Genomic DNA, 24,387 nt, shown 5'->3' with positions numbered 1-24,387 from the left:
GCACCTGGGATGGAGTGCAGAGCTGCAAATGTATCTTATTGGTCATACGTCTGAAATGACGTCTAGAATATGAAGTTGAACTGCTTTAATTGCCTCCTTAGGGGAACATCTTCCTGCTGGAATGACTGGCACATTTGTGGTTTTGGAGTGAATAGTCTGAATCTTAAGAATGCTCTAGATATAAATCTAGTCTAGTATATCTGAAAGGCCTATAGTTAGTTTAGACTGAGAAGTAGAGTAATGCAATAATAAACTAAGACTCAGTAAAGTAGGGCCAAGTTTAAAGCTGACAGGATCTTGTTGCTGAAAATACTTTTTTGATACCCCTTAAAATATTCATATAGGATCTACTATTTTTCCAGTGACTAAAAGTGTTGGAATCTGGTTATAATGTGAAAATGCACCACTGGGGTTTCCCTACATGAAGGTGACAACCAACACGAGATAATGTAAAGTCTTCTAGAATTCCTACCCAGTGTTGACAGCAGATGCACTTAGGGTGGCCCAGTCAAGGCCTACACCTGAGTAGCCAGCTGACATGGCAGCATCAACCGAGTAGCACCCTGGCCCAGTTACAGAGTCTAGGATCCTTGAAAATCACCTGGCCAAGTGGTTTCAAATAATAGATTGGGAACTGAGGCTCAAAAAAATAAACTGGTTTGTTCAAGATCACTTGTCAGAGGTAGTCCCAGGTCTAGAAGCCAGGTCTGCCTCCTGGACCAAACCAATGCTCTTTCCCAACCACGCAGCCTCCCTGTCAGAAGACAAGACTGCAAAGCAGCAGCGTCAATTCAGGACAACATATTCTGACTGTGTGACTCAGTAAGCAATTATCCTATGACTGATTAATGGGGAAAGGTCATTCTGACAATTTTAGATCCCAAACTTAGATTTTTGAAAGTTAATGTCTTATTGGTGTTTTAAAATGGAACCATGAACAAAATTTGTTTTATTGTGTGCTTTCGATTGTCTTTATAAGCTGCTTAAATGAAGATTTCATTGATTAGCTTTTCTTTTCGGTTCTATCGTATCACTGACTGCTCTCAAATGTGTTCACAGAATTTCCAGGCTACCAGGGAGCTGGCTTAGTTAAAAGACGGTGACTTTCCCTTTGTTACACATCCTAAAGTTGTGAGATGTATTGTACCTGGTAGAGAGAGGAAGTGCATTGTAGAAAGAGTATGACTTTGAAGTAGAACAGATCCGGGTTTAAATTTAGACCTACATTTTATAAATAGTCATTTAGCTTTATAGCCATTTAACCATGTAGAGTCCCAGTTTCTTAGTTTCCTATCTGTAAAACAGTACAGTAATTTCCTAATATGGTCACTAAAGGGAAGGAATGTAGTAATATGCCTAAATCACCGGGCACACCTTGGAGCTATGATTCTTTTTTTTTTTTTTTTTTATCCTCACCCAAGGACATTTTTGCATTTATCTTCAGATAGAGGAGGAAGGAGAGAGGGGGAAAGAGAGAGAGAGAAACATCGAGTGGTTGCCACCCACACGACCCCAACAGGAGCCGGGTACAAACTGCCTTTAGCGGGAACCAAACCCAGGACTCCCCGGTCCTTGGGCCGACGCTCTAACCGCTGAGCCAAACCGGCCAGGGCAGAGCTAGATTCTTAACTAAAATTACAGTAAGACATGTAACCCTAGATTGCAAAAATAAATAAATAATACTATCTTAGCCTTTCAAATTGTTTGAAGGACTTGGAATTGCTCCTTGAAGACAAAGATATTTACAGATATATGCTGAGACGTACTCTCTCTGAGATAGTTAACTCAGACGATGGGGCAGGAAGTAGCTCTGGCACCTTGAGATGGAGTCCTGGGTTGTAGTGCAGGTCTGGTGCCCCCACAGCAGGGTGGCTCGGATAAGGCACCCACCCTCCCTGAGTTTGTTTGAAAAACCAAGCAAGCCCCCAATACCTCTGCTTACACATGGCAATGCCCTCTGCCCCTGAAAGGGTTCTAGGGTAAGCAGCTCCCAGGTCTTGGCATCTGGGTGGAACTGCTCCTTTCGACTCTGCTAATAATGCCATTCCAGGGACACGTCACTAGCAGTGTATGAGATGCTATTTAGATTTTCTTTGCATTTAATGTTGTGTTGTTAATTCTCTGTGAAGCTGATTGATTTGAAGTGATCAATAGTCTAAAGTTGAAGGTACTATGATAACTGTGCTACCTTAGCATGAAGGGTAAGAACATCAAGGTGAGAATAACGAGACTCTCAGAGCTCCTGTTTATGACTTCTTTGTACCGACACAGATCCAACAACTTCCAAGAGTGAGAGAAAATGAGGAAAGGCAACAAGGGAAAACAATACGTTTATTAAGAAGCGTGAAAATGCAAACTCATTTATAAATAAATGTAATATAATTTACCCAGTGAAAAAATAGCTAAAATCCAGGCGTAAACTGGATTTTACATTTGAAATGGTTACATATTTGATCTCTAATAATTTCCCCCTCCATCATGATCTCTTAGTAGCAGCAATTTTACAAAGACCATAGAAAAAGCTGTTACCATTGATTATCATACAAGGGGACATTTTTCAAGAATTTTCTTTAAAAATAAACCAGTGCAAACAACTTCAGATTCTAAGGGATACAGACCTGGGCTTATCTTCAGAAAAGTAGAAAATTAAAATCCCAAACATTTATTCCATCAAGAAATGAAAAGGCAAACTACATTTTGATCATTGAAAAATAATACATATGGATATAATACATTCTTAACCAGTGATTGCAATAATTACATTTATAAATGTTCATTCAAGTACTACTGTTCAACAAACATTCAAATTCCCATTAAGAGTAACACTAGATATAGTCACAAGTGAACAATACTTCTTTTGTTTTACTACTACAACAAAAATCATGTCAACAGGAAGCAACTTACTTTAAAATACTGTATTTTTTCTTAACCTATAAATGATTTTTCAGTCTGCATATTTTATCTGTGATGACCCCAGGAACACTTTATAAGAGCTCATTAAGAAGTTCTTTTTATAAAATAACTCTTGATATTATAGAAACAAACACTCCTAAATACAAGTTTAGCTTTAAAACTAACAGGACAGAATCAGTTTTCTTTGGCAAGAAGTTGTTAATTCCTTACCCAAAGTTGATGTGCTATAGTAAAGACACTATCAGAACACTTCTTTGGTATTTACCAAAGAGCCATTCAATCAGCTGCAAAGGTCTCATAAACTATGGTACCATGATAGCAATGTAGAGCTTATGTCAAAGTTGCCGTGAAATCAACATCGTTTTCTTGATTACTGTTGTTAATGGATCTTTCTTCAAAAAGCTCCCTTCTAATTTTGGCCTGAATCTCAGGCTGGAATAAGAGTTCTTTTATCTGTTTCACTTTGGACTTCAGAACCATCCTTTCTCGCTGCAAGGCTTCATTAATTAAGTCTCGGATTCCAATAGGCCCCTTGCCTACAGAAAAAAAATTTATAATATGTTTTACATACAAATGCCAATGAAAAACATTAAATATGGCACACTGAGATATCAAAAGGGGGTTAAAAAGAAATCTTTCAAATGTTGCCCACATGTTATAGAAAAGGTTGCATTTTGCCAAAAATATATTATTTACCTGAAACAAATGTACTGTAAATAAAGATCACTGCATAGCGACAGCATACGTAGGACAAACATAAAACATTATGGACTAATCGTATGGATAATAATTTCAACAGTGATTATTTTCAACTTAGCACACGTTAGCTGTGTGTATGTGTGTGTGTGTGTGTGTGTGTGTGTGTGTGTGTGTGTTGGCCTCAGCTAAAGTAGTCAAATGCCCTGCTAAGCAATATAAATGGCAGTATTTGAATTATGGCAAGGCCCCTTCCACGGCCTTTGAGTCCACAATGCATAACCCAAAGTCCGCTCTCCCTTGGCCATGGCTGAGGGCAAGTGACTCTTGGGCCATTCTTCTTTCACAGACTAATTTCCTCGACTAGTCCCAGCACTCCATTTTTCTTCTGTTGTGCTTCAGAAATGCAAACACATTGATCATGTAAGTATTAGGCAACCTCCACAGATTGGACAAGAGACACTTAAACAGCACATTGCAGATCGGTCCACTGACTCGGCAGAGGGCAGCAGGGTGCTTCTCATGGAGCAGTGGGGCCTGCCTGCACCTGGGCCTCATTTCCTGTTGTCACTGTCAGTGCCATTCCTATCAGCCTCTTCAGTTTTCACAGAGCTCCCATCCCCTGGCTTGTTTTTGTTCTGTGTTTCTTCCAGATACTGCTGGACAGCCTTGAGCACTGCGTTCTCCACCAGCCTCTTACTGAGCTTTACCAGTTCAGCATCATCAGGCTCACCTCCATTCTTATCACCTACATTCCACAACAGAGAAGAGAGGTCACTGAGATCATATTGCCATAGAAACTCAGCATGCAGGGCCGACTAGTTCAGTTAGTTAAAAGAGCAAGTGTCTTTCAATCTGGTAAACTAAATCTATAAATCCAAGAACGTTAGCCTGGTTTTCATTTGGTATTTGCAGAAGCAGGAGACTGCCTATTCCTAAATCCTTCAGGCTGAAAAGTAGTTCATAAGCCCCACTCTAAAAATACTCCACCTATAATGTTGGAATTTTCCCATTTCTGCATGGAATTTTTGTTTTTCTATTATCCAAGGCCAATTGCTACCACTGAGGTTCATGTGCCCACCTGGAACCTCAGACAGGAATTCACCAACTAGTTCTGCGTCTGTCTGCTTCTCCTTCTCTACCAAATGCCAGGTAATCGAGACTATCAGCTAACCACTTAAGATCACTAATTTTGAAATGTTTGTCCTGTAGGTTGGTTGTTAATAAATGCCCATGAAGACAAAGGCAGTTACTACTGCTAGAAACTGGTATAAAATAAACTTGCACAACTAATATTATTTTTCATTTCAGTGCTATCACTGGAATTTAAAAAATAGAAAACTCTTCAAGGAAGAGTTAGACTTGTAATAGTAAACTACTAGATGTTAACATTTTATGGCCATTTTGCTACCCTACCCGTGATGATCAAGGTTTAATTATTCTGTCTTCATTTGACTGTAAAAGCGCTGGTTCTCATCTACTCTCAAGCGACATTCCCTCCCTCCCTCCCGGTCGTCCTTGACTGGGAATGGCACGCGGGAGCGCAGTCACTCCTGTCCCTTCAGTCCCACGTCTCTTTCATTGAGCTGTGGACTCAGGAAGGCAGGTGATGAAGGCAAAGACATTTGAGAACCTAAATATACGACAGATCTCAGGGGAGTTATAGAAAGCAATACAGTAATAGTAAGGAACTTTATCAACCCACTTTCAACAGTGGATAGACCAGACAGAAAGCCAACATTGGACTTGAACTACACTTCAGACCAAATGGACCTAACAGATATATAGAGAACATTCCATCCAACAGCACCAGAGTACACATTATTCTCAAGTGCACATGGAATATTCTCCAGGACAGATTATATGTTAGGTCACAAAGCAAGATTTAGCAAATTTTAAAAGATTGAAATCCATACTGAGTACCCTTCCTGATCACAATGGTATGAAACTAGACATCAATAAGATGAAAACTGAAAAACTGACAAATATATAAAATTTAAACAACACACTCCTAAACAACTAATGAGTTCAAATGAAATTTTAAAAAATATCTTGAGACAGACAAAAATGGAAACACAACATACCAAAACTTATTAGAGATAGCAAAAGCAGTGCTAAAAGGGAATTTAGAGCAATAAATACCTACATTAACAAAAAAGAGGAATACAGTCAATAATATTGTAATAACCTTGCATTACAGATAGTTACTACACTTACTGTGGTGATCACACTGTAAAGTATATAAATGTCAAATTATTATGTTGTACACTTGAAACTAATTATTGTGTTAACTATACTTTAATTTTTTTAAATTAAAGAAAAAGATCTCAAGTTAACAACCTAACTTTACATCTCAATGAACTAGAAAAACAAAAATTAAGCCCAAAGTTAGCAGAAGAAAGAAGGTAACAAAGATAACAAAGATCAGAGCAGAAATAAATGAAACAATGATAGAAAAACAATAGAAAAAAATGGTAAAACTATTTTTTTTTAAATAAAAAGATAAACAAAATAGACAAACCTTTAGCTAGACTTATCAAGAAAAAAAAGACCAGCCCAGCCAGTGTGGCTCAGTGGTTAAGCATCGACCCATGCAAAAAGATATTGCCAGTTCGATTCAGGGTACATGCCCAAGTTGTGGGCTGAATCCCCAGTGGGGGCTGTGCAGGAGGCAGCCAATCGATCTTCTCTCTCACCGATGTTTCTATCTTTCTCTCCCTCTCCCTTCCTCTCTCTCCAAAATCAATAAAGAAAAAAAACTATAAAAAAAAGAAAGAAAAAAAAAAAGACCAAAGACTAAAATAATAAAATTATGAATAAAAGAGGAGACATTATAACTGATACCAGAGAAAAACAAAGGATCATAAGAGAATACTATGAGCAATTACATGCCAACAAATTAGACAACCTAGAAGAAATGGATAATTTCTAGAACATGTAACCTTCTATATCTTAATCATGAAGAAATAAAAAATCTGAACAGACCAATAACAAGTTTAAATCAGTAATCAAAAATCTCCCAAAAAAGAAAAGCCCAAGGTAAGATGGCTTCATAGGTGAATTTTACCATTTAAAGAATTAATCCTAATTCTTTTCAAGCTCTGCCAAAAAACTGAAGAGGAAAGAACACTCCCAAACTCATTTTATGATGTCAATATTACCCTGATACCAAAGCCACATAAGGACATTACAAAAAAAGAAAACTCCAGGCTAATACCCTCATGAATTTAGATGCAAAAATTATCAACAAAATACTAGCAAACTAAAATTCAACAGCACATTAAAAGGGTCATACCCCAAGATCAGGTGAAAATTATCCCTGGTATGCAAGGATGGTTCAACATATGCAAATCAATGTGATACACCACATTAACTCCAGTAAGATATCAGGACTGTATCTGAGTCTAATCCTACTCAAGCTCCAAAATGCCTCTCCAGTCAAATAATCAGTGCTTCTGTGATTTCTCTTGGTCCACAATGAGGTGCCCCTGTTACTTCAAATATTAAAAGATTTAAAACACAAAAATAGTCCCACAAAAAGTTAATGTTCCATCTGACTTTCCAATTTCTGTTTTTGCTTTTACTATTAGCCAAGTCAACCAGGCTCAAAACAAGATTGTAACCACCTTTGACTCCTCCCTTTCCCTCATCAATCCACTTAATCATCAAGTCTTATCTGTGTGCCCTTCATATTTCTCTCTTCTTCAAGGTATCTGGAATAACCCCTCTAGATTAACAGTTCTAAAATATCCCTTTTACTCTCCATGGTCTCCACAGGAAAATTTAAATTTATCTTCCAAGGCTTTCCAAAATTTACCTCTGCTTATCACCCACCACTGCCACCCTTCCGCTGTCAGCTTCCCACATCTCCTCAGGAGCCTCTGCACCTTCCCTATTTCCAGATGGCCCCCACTCTCTCTCACCAATTAAAATCCCACCTATTCCATGGAGCCTTCCCTGATAAGCTAAAAGCAATGAGCTTCCACTCGATTCCAATAGCTCTGACTGCAAGTATAGGACATAGTCATTTGGCCATTCATTCAAGTATGCACTGAGGACCTACTATCTCAGTCATTATGCTAGCCTATGGGGATATTGCAGAGAGAGAAAAAAAGACCATTCGTTTTCATTTCTTTACACATTATAAGCATTATTTATTAATGCATTTATTCAACAATGATTAATTCAGTATCTGCTCTTACTAAGACACATGTCAGAGGCTTCTCAATTATCTCCCACTCTGCTAATGCATAGCACAGTTTACTGAACACAATAAGGGCTCGACAAATATTAGTCAAATGCATTGCTGATTAAAGTTCTTGCAGGCAGTAAAACATTTTAAAAATGTCCTTACCTTCCTGTAAGGATATCACACCATGGCCATAAATTTAGACTTAATATTAAACTTAAATCAAGAGCAAATAATTCCAGAATAAATCAAATATCCATGTGAAAAATCTCTACCTACTTTGATTGATGAACCCAATAAGTATGCCAAAATATCTAGCCTATGGGGCAAATATTAACCATCTATGGTAACAAACTAACTAACCAATCAACAAAATAATAAATACATTTACAAATGAATCTTCCAGATCCGTACTAACTTCTCACCTCGCCTTATGATTTCCAAGGAACATTCTCAGACTATCAATGCTCGTCCAGGGAAGAGCCTATCAGAAGGCTATCACAGAGCCCTGCAAGAATGTGAATCTTCATTGCAGTGTGTTCCCATTTTTAGCAAGCTTAATTCAACTTAATTAAAAGGAGCCATCTTAAGTTAAAGTTGTACTGTATTTTTCTCCTGCTCTCTACTTGAATAAAGGTCTTTGTCTCCCACAGTGACCTTTAAGATAAATGACTACATTCATTTTACCTGAAATCTAGTTGACAAGGGCAGTTCAATATGCCACTGAAAGGTACACAAACTATCTTTTCATATTCTAACAAATGTACACATGAAAATATACCCAATGTATGCAGCAAACTCTTGATAAAAACATTCTTTTTTGGTCTACTTGGGTTATTTAATATCATACCTACTTAAAATGATGTTGACCTTTGTCTTTGACACTGTTATTTTAGAAATCTCCCCAGAATATCTTTGATCAATTTCTTAGAATACTAAAATTAGTTTTCAAAAAGTAGTAAAAAATTATGTTAAACCCACTAAACAGCACTGTCCCTAAAAAAAACAAAACAAAACAAAACAAAACAAAAAAACAGACTTAAACTTTTCAATAAACTTAAAATAAGCAATTTTACTCTCTTAAGAGTTGAAACATAATTAATCCATGGTATTGTCCATAATTCTATTTTTGTTGATAGTACCTGAGATCTCTGAGATGAACCCAGAACAAGAATAAAATTTATTTTTGTGGTCAAAATAAAAAAAGTAAGTGAACTCCTTTATAGTAACAAAAGTATTTTCTACCTACCAAGATAATTTAAGGTCAACATTAATGTGGTTCTGCTGTTATGTGTGAACTAACCCAATAATTGAAGGGCTCCAGAAGTCATCACCATCACCTACCTACCACCAATATCTAGGTGCCTATTTGTGCTGACAAAATAAACCATGCTAATATTTTTTTAGAAGAGAACCAAAAATGTCTTCATTGCAATGCCATGTAAGACTATGGAAAAAAAAGTGCCACTGCATTAAAAGTTTTCACTTGTCCCAATTAAAATCCCAGCAAATTATTTTTTAGATATCAACAAACTGATTCTAAAGTTTATATGGCAAGGCAAAAAACAAAGACATGACAGCCACGACAATATTAAAGGAGAAGAACAAAGTTGGAAGACTGACACAAGCCAAATTCAAGATTAACTAAAATGCTATAGTAATTAGGAAAGTGTGATACTGGCAAAAGAATAGGAAAATAGAGGGTCCAGAAACAGATCCACACAAATACAGTCAACCTATCTTTGGAAAAGGAACAAAAGCAATTCAATGGAGTAAAAAATGTCTCTTCAACAAACTGGACATCCTCGTGGAAAAAAATCAACCTAGATATAGATCTTACACACTTCACAAAGATTAATTCAAACAGGACAACAGACCTAAATATGAAATGAAAAACTACGAAATTCCTACAAAATAAAAGAACACCTACATGACCTTAGGTATGGCAATGACTTTTTAGATGCAATACCCAAGACATGATCCATGAAGGAAAAATTCATATGATGTACTGCCTTAAAATTAAAAACTTCTGTTCAATGAAAGATAATGTCAAGATAATGAGAATACAGGCCCAAAGACTGGGAGAAAATATTGGCAAAAAGCATGTATGATAAAGGACTATTATCCAAAATATGCAGAGATTGAACAATTAGAAAACAAAAAATGTGGGTAAAAAATGGGCCAGCCCAGCCAGTGTGGCTCAGTGGTTGAGTGTCTACCAATGCACTAAGAGGTTGCTGGTTCAATTCCCGGTCAGGGCACATGCCCAGGTTGTGGGCCAAATCCCAGGGGGCGGCCAATCAATGTTCTCTCTCATTGATGCTTCCATCTCTTTCTCCCTCTCCCTTCCTCTCTCTCTAAAATCAATAAAGAAAAACAATGTTTTAAAAAAAATAGGCCAAAGATCTCCAATGAAACAGAATAGAGAGCCCAGAAATAAACCCACACCTATATGGTCAATCTACGACAAAGGAGGCAAGAACATACAATGGGGTAAAGACAGTCTATTCAATCAATGGTGTTGAAAAAATTGGACAGATACATGCAAAAAATGAAACTAGACCACCTTCTTATGTCACACACTAAAATAAACTAAAAATGAATTAAAAACTTAAATGTAAGACCTGAAATCACATAACTCCTAGAAGAAAATGTAGGCAGTAAAATCTCAGACATTTCTCTTAGCAATATTTTCTTCTGACATATCTCCTTGGGCAAGGGGAACAAAATAAAAAATAAATAAACATGATTACATCAAACTAAAAAGTTTTTGCACACCCAGGGAAACCATCAACAAAACAAAAAGACAGCCTACCAAATAGAAGAAGATATTCATCAATGATATATCTGACAAGGGGTTAATAGCCAAAGTTTATTTAAAAACCCAGATAAGTCAAGACCAGAAAATCAAACAGCCCAATTAAAAGGTGGGCAGAAGATCTGAATAGATACTTCTTCAAAGAGGACATGTAGATGGCCAACAGACATGTGAAAAGTTGCTCAACATCATTAATTATCAGAGAAATGCGAATCAAAACCACAGTGAGATACCACCTCACAGCTATCAGAATGACTATCATCAATAAATCAACAAACAAGAGGTGTTGGCAGGGGTGTAGAGAAAAGGGAAACTTAGTGCAATGTTGGTGAATTGTAAATTGGTGCAGCCCCTATGGAAAACAGTATGAAAGTTCCTCAATAAATTAAAAATAAAACTACCTATGACCCAGTAATTCCACTTCTGGGTATATATCTGAAGAAACCCTAAACACTAATTTGAAAGAATATATGTACCTACATGTTTTTTTGCAGCATTATTTATAATAACCAAAATATGGAAGCAACCCAAGTGCCCTTCAACAGATGAACAAATTTTTTAAAAGCTGTGATGCATTTACACAATGGAATACTACTTGACCATAAAAAAAGAACAAAATCTTACCTTTTGCAACAGCATGAATAGACCTAGAGGGTATTATACTAAGTAAAATAAACCAATCTGAAAAGGCTACATACTGTATGATTCCAACAATATGGCATTCTAGAAAGACAAAACTATGGAGACAGTGAAAAGATCAGTGGTTGCATGGGCTGAGGGGAGAGGGAACCTGAATAAAGAGAGCACAGAGAATTTTTAGGGCAGTGAAAATATTCTGTATGATCCCATCATTATGGATACATGTCATTATACATTTATCCAAACCCAAAGAAGATACACCACCAAGAGTGAACCATAATGTAAACTATGGACTTTGAATCATTATGATGTATTGATGTAGGTTCATCAATTGTCTTTAGGACTTCTCTTTTTCAGTGTGTTATATCAGTTTATTAGCCCAACTTATGATCCACGTTGTTCCCTGTACAATTTCTACTGTAATGCTGTCATTTCTTATTGGACACCTTGGTGATGTAATAAACTACAGGTGGTGATAAGACAGAACTTCTAATATGTGAGAAAGAAAGGAAATGTATGATACACATATGAGCTTGAAATCTAATTCTGCTATTTTCTACCTGCACAACCTTGTTCACAGTCTCTCCAAACCTACATGTCTCTTCAATGGGCCACTAATGATAATAACATACCCTGCACAGCTGTTGGAAACATTAGAGACAAGTAATAAAATGTGCCTGGAACACCATAGGCTTTCACAATATGGCAGTTATTTAATTAGTAGATTTTATACATGTGTTATGATTAAGAAGAATGTGCTCAATACCTACCAAGTGCCAATCATTAATTTACTCTATTAAGTGTCACTCTGTTGTTGAAATATTTCCAAGAGGCACTGTGCTCACTGTGGCTTGTTTTGTTCACCTGTTTTGCCTTGTACTGTTTAAAGATTCTTATCTGCTGGTCCACACCAAAAACTATGGTTGTACAAACCATGGTTGTTTCCTCCCTGAATTTTCATTTCTGTATTTGCTCAGGTTGGAATGTAAGCAGTTCCCAGTGTCAGTTTGCTCAGGACCACTATATATCACTGTGTGCAAAACTGACTGAGAGGTGCCATGAAAGAAGCAGGCATTCTAAACACAAGTCCTGGTACAAAGGAGTATCAACAGAAGTACAGCTATTGTTGGAAAATTATTCTTATGAATAATATATATTTCTTTTGAAGAAATATACTTTGAAACATGTCAAAAGCATAAATTTTCAAACACCATGCTCTTTGGCAGAAAAACAAAGCCAGAAAATGAGTATTGCTTTGAATCTTAAAATTTATGTAATTTATTATCATTTATTAAGAGAATTTTACATAAAACTTAAGAGCATTACTAGCTGGAATTAGTTTTCACTTGTTTGGCCAACACCCCTACTCATGATAATACACACTTTTCTTTCTAGGCTGATATTCCAGGGTAGGAGTTGATCGCAGGTTACTTGCGTGTTCTGGAGGCAATGTTCACCAAGATGGAGCAGCAGCATAAATGTTGCCAGCGATCTAATCTGGCTAAATAAATCATATTGTAGATATTACTCTGCCGTCTTTATAAACGTAAGAACACACACACCCAGATCAGAAGATTCGACAGGCTCAGAAAATTGCCATGGTTCTAGGTCACTAATAGCAGTAACAGAAATACTTTCATTCACTTAGATAACACTTCATACTTTTCAAAGTGCTTTCAGAAACATTATCTCATTTGAACCTGAAAGGAACCTTATGAGGTAAAGTGTTACTCTTCCCATATTACAAGTGAGAACAATGAAACACAAGAAGTTACATAAATTGTCTAAGATCACATAGTAAATTGATGGGAATCAGCAGCTTTCACTCAAAATCAGGAAAATTAGTTCATCCGGGACACCCACACCCAAGCAAATGCTCCACAGCTCTTTGGTGCACCTTCATGCTGGGGAAATGCATACATGTGAGAAACACCACATAATTTACTGATTGGTTAATTAGAAAACAGAAAAAGTCAGAAGGTTTCATTCTCAGATTGACATTTTTATACTAAATGGATACCGATTCGTGCAGTACAATCCTTTTCTCTTCCCTCCCTCCTTCTTTCCTTCCTTCCTTCCTTCCTTCCTCCCTCCCTCCCTCCCTCCCTTCCTTCCTTCCTTCCTTCCTTCCTCCCTTCCTCCCTTCCTTCCTTCTACCTCTCCTTCCACAAACATTCACTGAGTACTCTCTGCTTGTAATAAGCATTGTTGCAATGAATACAGAAATGTACCCCACATGGGCCCAGCCTGCAGGACACCTGTAATTTAGTGGCTTGTCTGGGTAACTGCAGAATTCAGTCTAGGATAAAGTGACTGATGGGATGAGAGGGAAGGAAAATGATGAGGCTGCAAATGTATGCAGGGGAGAGATTACAAAGGTTCCTAGAGGACATACTGAGGAGTTTGCACATCGTTTAGTTATCTAGAGCACCTACTATGATCAAAGTACACTTCTAGATGCTGAGAGATACACAATTAAAGTTTGTCTTCAAGGAACTACTTGTTTCAACCCATTAGGTATAATGTTAAAGAAAATAAGATTTTCAGAACACAGCTAATATTTTAAAATGTAAGCTTGGATCTCAGAACATTGCTATTATTTTTTAGGAAAACATCAGATATGCCACTAACCAGTGATTTTGCTGCAAAATTTAGGTTTGATGCAAATAACCAGTCATTAAGCTTAGTGAGAGACACTAAAATATAAGCATAACTACAGTGTAATCAAGAGCATCATGAAGTCTTTAAATATCACAGACTAGAAGAAATTGTATTTTCAAAAAGTATTCAAAACATAGCTTTCTTTAACTCAGCTGCCTAATCCTAAACTGCATCCTTTCTGGATAAGCCTGTAGAATGTATTTTATACCACATAAATTTCAATCTATTTATGCAACTAGCCAACCCATAAAATTGGTTAAACTGACATTGTTCATTCTTTTGATGGCTTCCAAAACCTAATTTTTAAAATCTGACCATGAAAATCCATGTGCACAAAACTATTTAGTCAGTGTATCTTCCTTGTGAATACGTAATACATTTTATAAAAGCCATAATAATGGGTCAAATAACGAACATGTAATGCTAAAGAAAACTTGGTGATTAATCATTAAAAAGAAATCAAGAGAAAACTGAAAATTTAAAGTCATCCATGACCATGAATGTAAACTGCAATTGAAAAATAAAATAAAATAAATAAAATCATCTACAGCCATTCTTCCAGGCACATAATAAAAATGAATAAAGAAACTTGAGCAGACTTTTAAAAAACTGAAGCATGGTGACCTCATAAATGTGTTGCTTTAGCTTCAGGGGGAATGGCTGAAGAAAATAATTTAGTAGATACTTTTCTTTTTTTCAATGACCTAATGTTACCAGTAAAAAATAGTTCCTTTGTGGTGTCGAGGGAAAAACATTTCAAGTGGCGCGTGAGTGGATACGTTTAAACATGACGGCAAGATTTCATTTGGGGTTAAGGGAATTAGTATGCCCTTGGGGACGCAGAGGGCAGGCAGGCTCTAGAAGCAACTGTCACAAGGTTCCTGTTAATCCTCCATGTATTTTCTTGGTTCATAGTAAAGAACAAGGAGCCACTCAAACCGTCCAACCCAACTTTCTGAATTTTCCCGGACCTGAGTTGGGCCCTCCTCCTAACCATTCCCTTGCCTGGACCTACTGGGGTTCCATGTCCTCTACCCAATCCAATCACCTTTCTAGTTTTTCCCTGGCTCTCACTGCGCATGTCCAAAAGTTCTGTTGTCATCTGGTTACTACTGTGCATGTGCCCATTGGAGGAATTTCCCCTTCCTCAATACCTGGCCCGCAGCTCGGGTGGGGGTTCCTGTCTGCTCTGAGGATTAAATCTCCTCTGGAGTCCATGAATGAGTCTGTTTACACTATAGTTTCCCTGAAAACTTGATGGAATGCTGTCCTGATATCCGCTTCAGCTTCCCAGTTTATTAAGCTTATTATATGATTCCCTTTTGCTTCCTTCCTTATATTAATAACTAGCTACCTATGCTAACATGTCTCCCCTAGAGAAGACGAGCCTTGTAATCTTACAAGAGTAGATGGGTGAAGATTTCATCGGTAACTGCCAACGGGAGCTGTGGCTGGGAATCTTCCCCCTTCCCGCAATTGCACAGGAGTCCCCAGCCCTATAGGCTTAGGGTACGCGGACCTCGTGGGTCTCTGGCTCTGTCTGCACCTTCACCCACTGGCCTGCCTCTCTGTGGCCCAGCCTGGGGCTGTGCGCAGAAAAGGGGGAGAGGTGCCAGGAGGAACTCAGGGCACACCCCTGGTAATTGAGTTGCCAAGGGGCAGAAGCTACTGCCTCAGGCAAACCTAAAGTCCCACCTTCTGGCCCCCCAGCTAGTTTCCCCGGCAACTAAGTGCACTGCTAAGGAGGCCAGAGCCTCCTCCCCTGGCCAAAATGCCCACCCACTGTTCGCTGTTCGCAGCTGCCACTGTGCTTTTGGCTCATGCAAACACTGCTGCTTTTCTGTTAATGCTTCCACAGGTGCACCTAATAAGCGTAAAAAGCCTCAGGTGTGCAAATACTCCCAGAAGTGAAAGGTTTTTATTAACTGGCCTATAGAATGACTAAATATTTGTTAATCCTTCTAAAAAGGCTATTAACTTTCTGTCCAGCCAGGTTAACAGGGAATGTTCTCTGTTCCTAAGGAAGCCTCTTAAAGGACCAAAGGTGCTTGGAACTCAAGAGGCAGAGCAATAAATTACTAGCCCAGCTATTAGAGGCCATTTATAGGCCAGAGGCCATCAGAATCGCTCATGTGGCATTAAGTAAACCCATCTAGCAGGGTTGGTAAAAATTCCACACCTGAAAAAAATTGCATCACCACTTCCACTTCAGGAAGAGTCTCTATCCCTGGTGACGGAAGAGACTTTAGGCTGTGGGTGAAACTCGCAGCCAGGACGTGCTATGAGGTGAACCCCATTGCCAGCTATCTCCTTCTCTAATAAGAATAAAAAGTTTTGAGGGTTTTTCTCTCCAAAGACAGTAGGCAATGCAATCTTCATTCACAGTGCCCAGAGAAACTCCTTTAGAGTATATACACTGGCAAACATTTAACTTTGGATTTTTCAAGGAAAGGGCTATCTGCCTTTGAAGTGCTAATATCTGGTCTCCAAAATCTTTTATCTAGATCATATTTTGGATTCTGAAAGCCTAAGCCATCTGAGCAAATCAGTTTCACCTGTAGCTACTCATTTCACCTATAGCTTTCAATTATCAGCGAGTTTTAATGTATACCCGTCTCATGGAAGTATATCTCTCAAAATTGTAAGCGAAGTGTGTTTGCCAATAGAAAAAGCCTATGCTTCTAGAAGTTACAGAATATATTTGCCAATCTAGGGGATGTTAATTGCCTACTTTTAGCTGTCAAATACAGAGTTAAAGTTTGGTTCTTTTCACTCTGTTAAAGGAACAAGTTTTCTCTTTACCTGAGCCTTGCAGAATTTGGGCATTCTTAATAAGTTAGTTATGGCAATACATTTACTTGCATAAATCCAATAAAACCACAATTGGAAATTGTAAGGTTTTATTAACCAAGACTTTAGCTGGAATGCCATGTCTAAGACAGACTCTAGATATCACCAGAAAGCTTTCAGGAATTGCGATTGACTTTCAAAGCTAATAAAAGCCCAGTGTAGCCCTGACCAGTTTGGCTAGAGGTTAGAGTGTTGGCCCTCGGATCAAAGGATCTCGGGTTCAATTATGGTCAAGGGCATGTAGCTGGGCTGCAGGTTCAATCCCCGGCCCATTCAGGATTGTGCAGGAGGCAACAAATCGATGTGTTTCTTTTACATCAATGTTTCTCTCCCTCTCTCTCTCTCCCCCTCTCTTCTTCCTACTCTCTCTAAAGAAAAAAAAAAATCAATGGAAAAATATCCTTTGATAAGGATTAACCAATAATAAAAAAAAGCCCACTGCAGAAATTGCCTGGTACCTTGCTTGGTCACATGGTTCATGGCAATTTTTCCAGGTAAGGAACGCAAGTTGCTTTCCTGAAAGATGGCAAGGAAGGAAACATTTTGGGGACCTCAAGGACTTGAGAAATTTACCCAAATCTATAGGTACTGCAGGCAATGGGCAATGCCTGATGGCAGCTATGGCTTGGCTTCATTGCCCTGAGGGACTGACCAAAGCTCAATTTAGAGATTCCTTATAAAGTTCCAGCAAAGCTTTTGCAAGAGCCAGTATGATCAACTGCTATTCTTGTTGTGTTTATACAACTAACCAAACCAAATTAAAACTGGACTTAACGCAGTCTCTTTCAAAATGAGGATAATTTTAGGGAGGGAAAAAATGTGTTTTGATGGAAATCACAATGCTCAATTGTGGATATTGGACTCCAGTGCAGTTAACAGTCTTCAAAGATTTTTTTTTTTTTTTTTTTTTTAATCCTCATCCAAGGACATTTTTCCATTTTTTGTACAGACAGAGTGGGAGGGAGAGAGAGGAAGGGAGAGAGCAGGAAACATCGATGTGAAAGGGACACATCGAGTGGCTGCCACCCGCACGACCAACCAGGGCCGGGGACAAACTGCAACCGAGGTACATGCCCTTAGCGGGAACCGAACCCGGGTCTCTCCGGACCGCAGGCGGACGCTCCAACCGCTGAGCCAAACCGGCCAGGGCCAAAGATTTGTTTTTAAAGCTATGTCAGTATATGCCATACAGAATTTACCTACATTACTAGAGATGTTCAAACTGAAAACAAGAGAATCTATCAGATTGTCACTTGATTTCATTCCAGCAAAAGTCTTGCCTTCCCAAGATGTCTCAACTGACAGTCTTACAGACTCATAATGGTTAATGATTTGCTGTGTGCATTAACCTTTGTGCTTTGTGTTCTTCTTTCTGTTCATAGGATGTATGTCTACGACCTTATTTACTTTATTGCTTGTTTATACAGTATAGGCCTCATGTTAGAAGCCCATCTGCATAGCTGTCTCCTGAAATAAGACTCAGTGGTTAGGCTGGAATGACTTATTGTCAAGACTAGATGGTTGAGTCAGTAAAGTATGGGACCGTCTATCAGCTTCACTTGAAATTGCTTTCCCTTTTCTGCCCAAATGGTCTTTAGAGGAGAAATCTTAGAATGTTTTCCTTAGCCTAATTTGAATTAAATATGTTAGATGGGAGGGGCTTCAGACAGGTGTGGCACACCTTTTTCCAGGGAAGCTACTCCTCCAACCTAATCTGGGACACTATAAAGTTAGTCTCTTACTCTATCACCAAGTTTTTACCTCTCACTAGACCTTTAGTTGCTATAATTCTCCTGTTTTGGATTACGCCTTTTAACATTCTTGTCAAATTTGTCACCTCTAGAATACAAGGACACCAGCTTGTCTAGCAGTGCCATCCTCTAGACTTTGCCTATGCCAATTCCCAGGGACAGCAGACTGATCTGAACTTTGAAAAATCCCTCTTCCCTGCCTGAAGACTCCTCTTCCCTTTTGCTCCTTTACTCCTTTGACAGATAGAAATCATCTCTGGGCCTTGGGATAGGCAGGACTATGCTCCTCTGAGCAAGAAGCAGTTACAGAAAATGAGACCTTCACCCATTTGCCCTTCTAAGATTATAAGACTCATGTTCTCTAGGGGGCATGTTATTATCATAACTAGCTAGTTAATATTAATAACAGAAAGAAAGCAAAGGGGAGGACAGACATTATAAGCATAGTCATCTGGGCAGCTTCACACTCTCTAGGGAACCACGCTGGTCCATTCCCTTCAGATCACTGGAGGAAGAGATCGGACCAAGGGGGAGGTGGGTGCATGCGCAGTAAAGTCAGGATGATATAGGAAAGGTGCTTACCTGTGAGTCTAGCCTGGGAAACAATGGTTTGGCTAGAAGGGTGGAGTCACTGCAAGAGTGCAAAATCGTAGAAAGTTAAAGTCCCCAGACAAGAGCTCTCTCACACTTTGCTCATGCTTGCTCTCTGGCTCCATGACCACACTCGCCTGTGCATTCATCTGTTCTATCTCCACAGCCATGTGGCCTGAAGCAGCCACATGGCCCATGGCCATGGCAACTCCACTTGCAGAATGCTAGACCGGGCTTGACTTTAATATGAAACAGAAATTTGGGGCTGTGACCTTAATTCTGGTCCTGCTGAAGAGAAGACTGGACTTCTTCCATGGTGAGACGAACAGAGATGGGGCCTCGGAGAAAATACGCCCTTAATTTTGCTTCATCAATAAAGCTTTCCACAAAATCCCATCCTCCTGCGGGGGCCTCAGGAAATTATCTTCCTTGTGGAACCCCAAGAACTCCACTTCCACTGTTAACAATAAGACTATCAATTTACTAGAGGCTTCCAAAAAAGCATTCAGACAAAAAGCAAATGGTTTTGAAATTCTCTTTGGTGATATTTACTTTTCATTAAAGTTCTTTGAATATGTAAATTCGTACTACAGAAAATTAAACTAGCATTTAAGATTGTTGACTGATATGCTGATGTATGTAAATTCCTGTCTTCTGCCAGTGGCTGTTTGCTTCCCAAGCTGCTGATCTCTAGTATGGAAGAACCGCTCCCATTCCAAGGAAGCTCAGGCGTCAGTAGGAAACGCGTCTGTGGTACCAGGGGAACAAAGGGCATTCACTGCCACACGGAGCCTCCCCTCAGACCATGCTAAAGGCAAGCCTGATGTGCTGGGGAAAGCAGGGCACTGACAAGACGGTCAGAAGATACAGAGATGATTCCGGTCGTGTCCTTCACCATGTCCAGAGTTTTTCTCTGAACAGCAAAGCCTTCATCTGCTTCAAGTCTCCTCCCAGGATCTCTGGAGGCCGCCGATGAGCCATGTTCCCTCACCACCAAACCTAGTGCCCTGCACAGTCTGTCCCAAGACCCTGCACACTTATGTTTTCATTACACATATCATATAACATTACCTAACTCAGTTGTAATAATTACATTTATGGATCCTTTTAATGAAAATCCACCTAAATATTAACCATGTATTATGTGCCTGGCTTTTTCCACACATTTAAATAAAAAACTTACCATTATTATGAGTATTTTACACATGAGAAAATCAATGGCCGGAAAAGCCAAGAGACCTACCCGCTTCACAACTAAAAAATGGCAAAGCTGGGACTCATATGTAGATCAACTTGGCTCCAAAACACTGCACTTTTGCCATTACACCATGATGCTACTCGATACCTGGCAATTATAAATATATTCCTATGATACAAATATTCTGGGCTCTAAAATTAGACTTTCAATAAAAAATATTTATAATGTTTCCTGTTAAGTTATAGGGTCAGAATACCTGGACTAGAATCATTGCTCCCCTATTCACTAGCTCCACCCCTGTGAACTATGCTTAACCCCTCTAAGGCTCACTGTCTTTGTTGGTAAAACAGAGAACAGTAGCTCTATACCATAGGGCTGTTGTGAACATTAAATAACATAATACAAAGCATTTAGCACAGTGCTCTGCTTATAGTAAGTATTTAATAAAATTAGCTACTATTATTACTGTTTTGATTTAAATGAAAGGGATACTGTGACTCCATTTCAATGTATTATACAAGGAAGGGCATTTGTGTATGATTTTCCTGCTCTAAGTCACAGTAAGCAAACAAGAAAAGGGCAACCTATTCACTAGAAAATATGTTTCTTAAAATAATGTTGGCATAACTGCAAACAAGCACTTATGCAGTGTTCTCTATAGATTGCATTTACATTTATTTGCAACTAAATAATGTTCCTTCATAAATAAAGAGGAAAGCTACTGCTAATTAATCTTGCAAAAGACTTTCCAGCAGACATGAACAGATTGCAGCTGAAACAGTGAGATACAGATGGTTTTAGGTTTCTAGATGCACCAAACTAAAATGCGAGGCATTGAAAAATATTGATTTTCTGTATTCACACAAATTATGTCAATTACATCTCAATAAAACTGAAAAAAAATTCACCAAAAATATCAGAAGATTGCTGAATACATACTTAACAAACTTTCAAAGAATACAGTTTTTAAAGAATTTTCATAAAATATATATTAGTTTAAAAATAATTTGTTATTGCCCAGCCAGTGTGGCTCAGTGGTTGAGCATCAACCCATGCACCCACCAAGAGGTTGCCAGTTTGATTCCTGGTCAGGGCATATGCCCAGGTTGTGGGCCCAATCCCCAGTGGGGGGTATGCAGGAGGTGGCCAATCGATGTTCTCTCTCACTGATGTTTTTCTCTCTCTCTCTCCCTCTCCCTTCTTCTCTCTCTAAAAGCAATAAAGAAAAAAAATTTTTAATAATTTGTTATTTTTAAGTTTGTTAAATTGATCTGGAAAAGTTTGTTGACATTGAAGTTATTAATTTAAAAGTCATTTAATAGTTATTATAAAATAAGAAATAATAAAGATGTATATATTTTTTTCATAAAAATTTTGATCTTCTAAAATTTCTTTTTTCCAAAGAAAGTTTGGTGGCTTAAAACAGCTTGAAAACTCTGTCTTACAATATCCTCTTTTAGGCAATGTATTGAAAATTATTAATGCAAATTGACTATAATAACTTTTCTGTGTTTTAGAACTCCATTTCTATATTTTCATTATTTAAAACAAGAGTTATTACAAACATAATCAGAATACTATTGGGTTTAACATATCTTTACCATCTGGCTTTTTTTTTTTTTTTTTTTTTTTTATCCTCACCCGAGGACATTTTTCCATTTTTTGTTCAGATAGAGCGGGAGGGAGAGAGAGGAAGAGAGAGAGAGCGAAACATCGATGTGAAGGGACACATCGAGTGGCTGCCACCCGCACGACCAACCAGGGCTGGGGACAAACTGCAACCGAGGTACGTGCCCTTAGCGGGAACCGAACCCGGGTCTCTCTGTACCGCAGGCCGACGCTCCAACCGCTGAGCCAAACCGGCCAGGGCTACCATCTGGCTTCTAAAATCACCAAAAGAAAATGTGTTAAAACAAACACCCACTGTCCTAATTCTGCCCTTTGGAGCCATGCAGAATAACTCTTCTTTCCCTTCCACATTAAGACATATATTCCAAATATTTTATGACAACTAATCCATGTGTCTTCTCCTGCCCTAGCTTAGCAGCCAGGGTCCTTCAGACTTCCTCTTAGGATGTGGTACCCAGGCTCCTCACCATCCTGACCTTCCTCCCCAGGACACACTCGCTCATGTCAGAATTTTAAACAGGACTGACTGCTATAGATCTAGATAGAAAGTCTTAGGTGAACAGATCATCTGCTTGCCAGTTTACTAGCTATCAATCATTACACCAAACAGAACTCTGAAAAAGATGAGCTTCACAGCTAACTTCAGCTTAAAATACATGCTTAGAAAGTGTGAATTTTATTTTTGCTCTAACAGTCAGATGTAAGACATCACATTGAAATTTGATGTAATTTACATGGCAAATACCGACACCAACTATCTAACTACAAAGTCAGAGGAGAAGTGGGGGAAGGGGCTGCAGAGACATGGGGCAGGGAGAGGAGGGTGTAGGGGATGGGGGTGGAGGGAGACAAAACCAAACACCCTTTTCTACCAGATTCCTTCTTCCCTCACCCATCAGCATTACAGTGGTGAGCTGTCACTCTCAGGATGTGAAACTCCCTCTCCACCTACTCTAAGCGTCCTGTTTCTATATCACTTCTTCCCTGGCACTACAATTCTTCTATATAAATATCTTAGGCTTACAAATGTCCTTGACTATATTTATAAGTTTTGGGGACAGTTTTAGAAACAGAAAATTGTATTTTCTCAAATATCTTTGATTCAGCCTTTAGCAAAATTAACATCATTTATATCCTTAGTTAGTATAGACTAAATTAAAACTTTACTTATTCTTGCCCTCGCCAGTATGGCTCAGTTGGTTGGAGCATCATCCTGTGCACCAAAGGGTCACAGGTTTGATTCCCAGTCAGGGCACATACCCAGGTTGCGGGTTTGATTCCTGGTCAGGCACTTATGGGAGGCAACTGATAGATTTTTCTCTCTCTCTTTCCCTTCTTCTGTCTCTCTCTCCCTTCTTCTCTCTCTAAAAATCAATGGAAACATATCCACAGGTGAGGATTGACCAAAAAAAAGCTATACTTATTCTTTATATTTTCATCCGATAGCTCCATTTCTGTCTATGATTATTTGCTAAGGGCCAAGAACTTTACAATGGAAAGGCTGATTTTAATAGTTCCAAAGTCTGTTAACTTGTACTTGGCATTATAAATGTTTGTATAGGAAACTTTATTTGCTAAGATGTTTGTTGTAGAAACCGCATTTGCCCACACCAAGCTGTAGCCACTGCCTGTGTTAGGAGCTTGAGGTGAGTTCCACTCTTGGTGGTAGGAACTCCCTCTCACTGGACTTGGCTGACAGCTAAGTCACTTCCTGTTACGGGAGAGGTGTGGCTTCGCTGTTAGACTGAGAGCATCAAGATCTTTTATCTTGACTTTTTCCCTTTGGGGCAGAATAAACACTGGAGCCCAACTCATCTCTTTTTTAAAAACCATGTAAATTGAAAAGGAATCTTCAAACAATTGGAACCATGTATCATCAGTGTAACTTCCATAACACCTGGCTCAGATTTTTCAGCATGTGATACGGTCAACAATACACAGCTCTCACTTAGGGCTCAATTTCATTGCCACTAAAATGGCACATGAAGGTTCAGAAGAAATCAGAGCATTTTCACTTCTTCACTAGGTTTAGAAATACTTGTTCCAGAATGGATCTACTCTCACACACACTAAGTGTCCTCTAAAATAGCATCTGAACCCTTTTGGTTGCAAGTGACAAAAAAAAAAAAAAGTAACTCAAGCACGTTTAAGCACACACACACAAAAGAAATGTTTCATGTAATGGAGAATGCCTTACTCATAGCTGAAATCAGAGGCTCAAAATATCATCAGGGCTGTCTCTCTCTCTCCCCCAGCATGTTTCTTCTCTGCTGGCTTCATATTGCTCCCTACCAACCAGCAACCTTATGCTTACATCCTTTCCACTCACAACCAAAAGGAAGACAGACCCTCTATTAAATCTTACAGAAGACTCGGGCTGACTCTGCTTGGACCACATGTCTCTCCTAGGGCAGGGAAGAGAGGCATCATGATGGACAGAACCCCAACGAGA

The 24,387-nt window shown here is 38.7% G+C and overlaps 1 protein-coding gene across 9 annotated transcripts in view; it reads right to left on the bottom strand.

Annotated features, from left to right (window-relative positions):
• Positions 1-2,350: 2,350 nt before the first annotated feature.
• Positions 2,351-24,387, bottom strand: part of AKAP7 (A-kinase anchoring protein 7) — a 117,218-nt gene continuing 95,181 nt past the window's right edge. For 3 of the 9 annotated variants that reach the window (XM_036249298.1, XM_036249294.1, XM_036249300.1), the window contains one exon: positions 2,351-3,449. In XM_036249298.1, the coding sequence (XP_036105191.1) occupies positions 3,244-3,449 (206 nt within the window). In that variant the 3' untranslated portion in view covers positions 2,351-3,243. Of the gene's footprint in view, positions 3,450-3,808; positions 4,358-24,387 lie in introns of those variants that run through there. The other 6 variants (XM_036249299.1, XM_036249289.1, XM_036249290.1 and 3 more) reach the window with 6 other exon arrangements.

Source organism: Molossus molossus, unplaced genomic scaffold (genome assembly GCF_014108415.1).
Source record: "Molossus molossus isolate mMolMol1 unplaced genomic scaffold, mMolMol1.p scaffold_m16_p_8, whole genome shotgun sequence".
NCBI lineage: Eukaryota > Metazoa > Chordata > Mammalia > Chiroptera > Molossidae > Molossus > Molossus molossus.
This window is presented reverse-complemented; position numbering and strand designations above follow the sequence as displayed.